This window comes from Antedon bifida, chromosome 8, assembly GCF_963402885.1.
Source record: "Antedon bifida chromosome 8, ecAntBifi1.1, whole genome shotgun sequence".
NCBI classification, from domain to species: Eukaryota; Metazoa; Echinodermata; class Crinoidea; order Comatulida; family Antedonidae; genus Antedon; species Antedon bifida.
Genome location: NC_136233.1, coordinates 9,384,666 through 9,391,642, shown reverse-complemented (window position 1 = coordinate 9,391,642; position 6,977 = coordinate 9,384,666). Strand labels below are relative to the sequence as shown.

Below are 6,977 nucleotides of genomic sequence, written 5' to 3'. Positions count from 1 at the left end.
GTATAAAAAGTCTATCCATGGCTACAAAAATCATTTGGAATCATTCTTGTTGCTGCTTTTTTTCCGCTCTTGACGAAGGCGACGGATGGCAACCATAGTCGATTTCCATTCTTCAAAAGTCACATCAGATGTTGCAGCACAATACCAATTTCCATAGTACTGAGTGTGGTTCTTATTTAACCTTGGTTGCTTACACTTTGAGCACACAATCGCAGACGTTCTTGGTTTGTATATTTTGATCGGTTTCCCTTCCGATATGTCTTTAGCCACTCGTTTTCTGTACAAGAGGGTAGTTCTAGGAATACGAGTACTGCTAGCCTCAGGGACTGATGGTGGTGGTTTTGCTATCTCGCCTGGAACTGGGATCGACTGTCTGTTTCCTAAATAGGCTAGGCCGGAAGTGTTTTTTGGTAGGACAAATGTGAAAGATGGAGCGCTTGTATGAACGTTTAGCACCGCTGGCTTGGTTAAAGGTTCAAGTAGGGTTTTATCAGAGACAAGTTTGGGTACTGTTGCTGAGATGCCAGATTCCAACACTTGCCGCTCTTGCTTCTTTGATGTTCTGTTGTACCTGTTGTAAATAAATCAAACACAGTATTTAAAAACTTGAATGTATTTACTGTAGTGTAAAATAACAGTAATAACAAGTTAAAACTCACCACTGGATGAGTGTCGTACGATTTATCTCCATCAACTGAAGCTTAGCAAACAACATCAGGTGTCCATTCGATAGCACTTTCCGACGAATGTTCTTGTAGCCTTTGGTAATGAGCGGCCAGCGCTGGAAACGTTTACCTTCGATAGATACGGTAGATGGATACGCTTCACACAGTTTGGTAATAATGCACTCCATATATCGATTGCAGTCCGGCCACTGAGCTGGTCCGGTGTTCTGACCTAAGAAGCATCTTTTTAAAAAAAAACAACAAAGAAACGAGTTAGATTTAAGACTCATCATGCAACAAAGTGAAAAACGCTGGAAACTGCCTTACCGTCGAGTGCTTTCAACACCAGGTATTACGGAAGTAGTTTTACTTTTCTTGAACCTGCCTTTCGTCAAGTAATCTTGATGCCGTGCTTTGCGCTTAATGGTTTTGTCATAAGCATCCAGGTTGTTCCACAACTTTGCGACATGTTCAGCATGACTTTGACTTATCACTCCACTGTCTTCCTTAAACTGCATAAGGTAGTCTGCCAGGGCTTCAACTTTGGCGTAGCCTGGAATGTTGTCCGGTCCAGTGGAATCCTCAAGTTCCTAAATTGTAAAATATGAAAACAAAATAAATTATTAGACTCGTGCATTGTATTTCAAAACAGAAACAAAATTTGTGAGGTAGAAGCTAATAATACAAATTTAACTCACTGTGTCAATAAGGGCTGCTTTTCCTTCACCATCATCATCATTACCGTCACATAAAGGCAAGGGCTCCAGCTGGGGTGGTGAGATTTCTTTAGCATTTCGAGGTTTAAAACAACGCTTAGGTGGTTTGTAGTCAGGTTGAGTCTTGTCATCATAACCTTCATCAACATCAAAAGTGTAAATTTCTTCATCAAAGTCTTCATCATTAATGGTATCTGTTTTGACAGGAAATTGAGTTTCGAGTACTTTGTTCGACTGGCTATACAGGTACTCCACTCCGATGAGTTCTCCAGTGTACTTGTTTGGAATGATAAAACTTTTGTACACTTTTTTGCCAATCACTTGCTCTGCCAGTATGTTGAGAGCATGCTGATGCAGTCCACTATATGTACTGGAGATGGGTGCTCCAGACTGGGTAGCAGCTAGTGCACGGTTTGCATTCCATCGAACAAGTCCTTCCATCAGGTAAGCTTGGAAATGTAAGTCGCTAGCACGCTCACCTGAGAAAAAAATAAAACATCCATAATTATGAAATTATACAAAAATCAGTAGATAGGTTTGAAGATTTGGTAGATACCAAATAAAAAGTAATACTGTACCTGGAATAAACCTGTTAAGGTGAAGGTGAAACGATTCCAAAGAAGTGGAGCCTCTTGCGCAACGATAAACTGGCAAGGTAACTCCACCCTTAAGCATCTCGCTGGTTTTTGTGTAGAGCGGGATGCCTTCTGGATCCTGGATGCAGGCGATGTGTCGCTCTTGTGAGCTCCAGATATCCCAGGTCTGTTCGGAGTCTAAGAGTGGGACGCCCATTGTGTCACGGCCTTCTTCACCATCGAGGGAAGTCAGGAGCTCTCGGATTAGGTCGGCAGTCTCGCGAGTCCCTCGTGTTGTCCTGCGACAATGTAAAGCATACTCCTTCTTGCTGATGTTTTTCAATATGATGTCGTCTGTTGGGTTGGAATGCTTCTTGCTTGCAATGAGCTGTTCACGCTTGGCGAGCTTCAGACGTTCAACATCGTCAGCGCTCCACTCAAAAATGCAAGCGGAAAGACGTTTGAGAAAGATCGGATACAACTGATGTGATTCTGTTGAACAAGCTGCAGCAATTCTCCTCATGAAGTGCCAGATGTCCAGGCGAATTTGCATGTCAGGCCAGGCGCTGAACATCTTCCTTATGCTTGAATGACCGCAGCAGTCACGATCGACGTAGAGAATATCGGGAGGAGGTACGCCTGCCGAAGCATATCGGTTAATGATACCGTTTGTCATGTTGTTTAGGCCACATCCTTCTGCAGCAGTCAGGACTGTAATGAGCACCTGGCCGTGCTCATTTCCGACGTTTGTTGCCCATGCTCCTGTTCCACATGCACGACCGGCTAGCTTCCTTACAATCTGCAAAAAAAATATAATAATTATTAGGAAGAAAGCTTCCCGACAATCTGCAAAAAAAAATTTAAATAATTAAAAGCAAATTGCAGAAATTACTTACCCTTTTGGTCGAGTCAATCTTCAACACTCTTCCGAACGTCGATGTGATAGAAGCCTTGAGTTCGTCGATTCTTCCCATTACTTCGTTGCAGTAGATGGTGAGGAACCATTGGACAGTGGGAACAGGAATCATTTTAGACACCTCATCAAATTTAGAAGCAGCAATGACATAATCATCATGAGAACCACAGAACTTCTTGCAATTTTCTAAGTAGAGAGCCACTCTCTCATTCCACCGCCTTGTGTGTTGTTCTAAGACTTGTTGGCGAAGCTGTGATGGACTGTTCCCGAGACCACGGTACTTTAGAAGCTGCAGGACCCGGTTGTCGCAGGCCAAGTGATACGAAAGTACAACAGGAAACTGAAGGCGATGCGCTAAATCAAGTTGCTTTAAAATGTTTTCACTCCAGCCAATTTGTCTTTGTTGGCAGTTAGAGCACCTCAGTTGTTCTGTTGCAAGAAAGTAGTGGCAGTCTAAATCCAGGACTGGACGAACGATTCCATGGAGGCCGCCTGATGTTAGTGGATAGCTCTTGCATTCTGGCCGAGGGCAGACCAGCTTGACCTGCCAAGTCTTGCGGGGCAACCAAAGAAGAAGACGATGACCGAAGTAACTGTTGGCCATGGGTATGTTTTTGTTGAGCGGATCCGGTTGAGGTGGATAATACCAAAGTTGTTTGAGTTTAGTTGAATCCAACTCTGCGGTCCCTTTCTTCGATTTCTTGAATAAGGTTTTTGAAATCCACTGTTGATCAATCTCGGGCAAGTTCTTCTTCCATTTATCTGGTATGAGACAATCTGCAAGAAAAACCAAGACAAAATTGTATAATTAATTAAACTACATTATGTAATTTTCATTTTCTAGTTTTAAACATCAAACAAAATAATTAAAATTACATGAAATAAACTACCTTCACTATGTTTGATAGTTTCTGTAGTGGATGGCATAGTACTAACAGGTTCATAAGATGTATTTGGTTGAGCTGCAAGACGGAAAATTAAAGAATATTTAGCAGTAAACTACTTTCATTCGCTATCTACAGTATGCTAGAAAGCAATATATTTAAACAACACGATTTTATGATTGAGTATAAATGAATGCATAAAAAAAAACCTAAACCCAGCAAACCTACAACATACACAGGCACTAAAAATGCAAAACCTCGAATTATTAATTTAAAAAATGCACAAAAAACACAAAATATGAAATAAGTCTTACCTGGTGCATATGAGGTTGATGGCTGCAAAGAAGCATCAAAGACATCAGTACCAGAAAGTGTTTCATCTGTGACATCCTTAACCTTTTGTAGCTCAATACCAACAGGTATGTACGATGTCTGTCTAGTTGGGCATTTCCTGAGGCGTTTTATTTCTTTCATTGCTATGGCTTCTTTGCCTTCTGGGAAAGACTCCAAGTACCTCTTAAAGTTGAATTTGTTGATATTAAGTGAACTTGTACTTGGAATTTCATTAGCCATTTTAATTACAAAACATACTGCATATTCCAGTACATTTTCGACCATCCACTTGAATGTTTGTCCACTGTATTTACCATGCTGAAACCTGTAGCAGCCCAACACATCACATTCATCTTTGGTGTTTCCACCCAGCCTGCACACCTCCTTCAAGGCATCTTGGCGTACATCATCAGGAGTTAGACACTTGCCAGTTGGTCGTTTTCTCAAGCTGTTAAATACTACAGCAGCAGATGTATCTTCAAGAATTAAGGCACCCTCTTCACTGCGCCGAAAAGTTGGTCTTAACATACTGTACTGTCTATTGAACACCTGCAAAACTAAAAAAACTGATCAAAGGCAAAAATATATGTAAGTAAAGTATGTGATAAAAGAAAATGTTACCCGTATAATGCCACTGTGCACCGTGCAGTTGTAGTAAATGGCTGTAAATAAAGGAAAATCAAATCTAAATAAAATATCTGTGGGTTAAAATTTCTCAAGTAATAATTAATAGTAGACCAAGACTTTAAATGTAAAATATTAATAAAATGAATCACATAGCATTAAAACATATCTACTAAGAACAAACTATTTTATCTAAATTAAATTAAGAAAATATTACATATGAATAATTATGTTTTTTTTTCAATTAACAAAACTATATAAAGAATTACAACATAAATTAGAGTAAATTGAATAATCTTTGTTTATTAAACAGTGTATGTATTAACTCTTTGATCCCTGAGCACTTCCTTTAATGCAATCAAATTATTTGAGAATCTTATCTAAATCCACAAATACAGTTGATTGCCTAATTAAACGAATGCTTTAGATCAAAGAGTAGAAGCCTACACTTAATTAAACAATCATTATAATAAAAGTTAAATTGTTTATCTATCAATTAGAAGGCTTAGTCTGTTTCCCATGGATGCTATTCTGATACAGCACACATTTAGTTTTTTATAGTTTAAAATTATGTTAGGCCTAAAATCTATTACAGGCTACATAGGCTAGTCTAACTAGTAGTAGGATTGTTAATATTAAATAAATTAAACTTTGAAGAATAGCTTACTTTAAACTAAATCGATAAATACTAATCTAAGCCTAGGCCTAGTCTATCTAACTACCCGTAGTAGATAAGTTTTGAAGAAAAAAAATAACAGGGAGCCTTAAGTAAGTATAGCATCTTACTAGGGCCTATAGCCCTTGCAGGCCCATGGTTTGACTTACAATTCATGGCAACCAAAAAAGTCTTTCTATCTAGCCTAGCCTAGGCGGCCTATATAGTAAATACATTAATTAAAGTAAGTGTCGAGTGACACTATATCTAAACCCTAACTAAGCTATAAAGGCATGCGTTATTGTTAATACTTTATGAAATATATGTAGGCCTATTGGTAATTAGGGGGGGGGGGGGGGGAAGTAATAATAGCAAATGCATTTTACCCCACAGAGCAGACCGCCAACAAGAATTAGCGTCGACCGCGGGGCTGGCACCCATACAAACACATTTGCTAGGCCATAGTCACGGCCTAGGCCAAACAAGTTATCAACACTTTAAATGCATGAAATCAATTTCGCTCTTACCTTTAATGCAAGTACACGTTCGAGTTGAATACAGCTACTACCAGAATTCGCCTTGAAATTAATAATAATAATAATAAGTCTAGAGGATTTGTAAAAAGATGTTGTCGCATGTAAATCTGGACAAAATCTCATCATTGTTTGTGTTGTGAAAAACTTGTGGAAGTCAGATATTAATTACGTCACTTTTCAGTGTTCTGATTGGTCAAAATGACGACATTTGGAACACTTTTCTAAGGCTCTGCTTACGTCACTTTTCAGTGCTCTGATTGTTCAACTTTTGGAACGCTTTCCGCTGCTCTGATTGGTCAATCAGTTGTTCAATTCATTGTCCAATTCTACAGCACACATTGGGTTATTTGTAGTACTATAGTAAGGAAAATTTTCGAAAAATGGCCAATTTTCGACCCTTTTATTGTTTTGACATAAATGGTTACTATAGCATAATAAACATGTGCAGAGTCGAATAATGGGTTCTGCGCATGTCAATTGGGCTATAGTAACCAGTTTTTTCTAAAAATAAAAAGGTCAAAAATTGGTCATTTTTTGAAAAAATCCCTGTACTATAGTAAGGGAAATTTCCGAAAAATTGCCAATTTTCGACCCTTTTATTGTTTTGACATAAATGGTTACTATAGCATAATAAACATGCGCAGAGTCGAATAATGAGTTCTGCGCATGTGAATTGTGCTATAGTAACCAGTTTTATCGAAAAATAAAAAGGTCGAAAATTTGTCATTTTTTGAAAAAATCCCTGTACTATAGTAAGGGAAATTTTCGAAAAATGGCAATTTTTCGACCCTTTTATTTTTTGACATAAATGGTTACTGTAGCATAATAAACATGCGCAGAGTCGAATAATGGGTTCTGCGCATGTCAATTGTGCTATAGTAACCAGTTTTATCGAAAAATAAAAAGGTCGAAAATTGGTCATTTTTCGAAAAAATCCCTCTACTATAGTACAGGTAAATTTTCGAAAAATGGCCATTTTTCAAGCCTTTTATTTTTTGACATAAATGGTTACTATAGCATAATAAACATGCGCAGAGTCGAATAATGGGTTCTGCGCATGTCAATTGTGCTAT

General features: G+C 38.5%; 1 protein-coding gene across 1 annotated transcript; it reads right to left on the bottom strand.

Annotated features, from left to right (window-relative positions):
- Nucleotides 1-6,054, bottom strand: LOC144851164 (uncharacterized). Its single transcript, XM_078708726.1, has 9 exons — nucleotides 5,896-6,054; nucleotides 4,071-4,751; nucleotides 3,763-3,834; nucleotides 2,853-3,649; nucleotides 1,960-2,755; nucleotides 1,364-1,860; nucleotides 993-1,255; nucleotides 660-908; nucleotides 1-571 (listed from the first exon to the last, which is right to left on the bottom strand). The coding sequence occupies exons 2-9, from the start codon at nucleotides 4,615-4,617 to the stop codon at nucleotides 31-33; spliced, it is 3,762 nt and encodes a 1,253-aa protein (XP_078564852.1). The 5' UTR covers nucleotides 4,618-4,751; nucleotides 5,896-6,054; the 3' UTR covers nucleotides 1-30.
- Nucleotides 6,055-6,977: the final 923 nt, after the last annotated feature.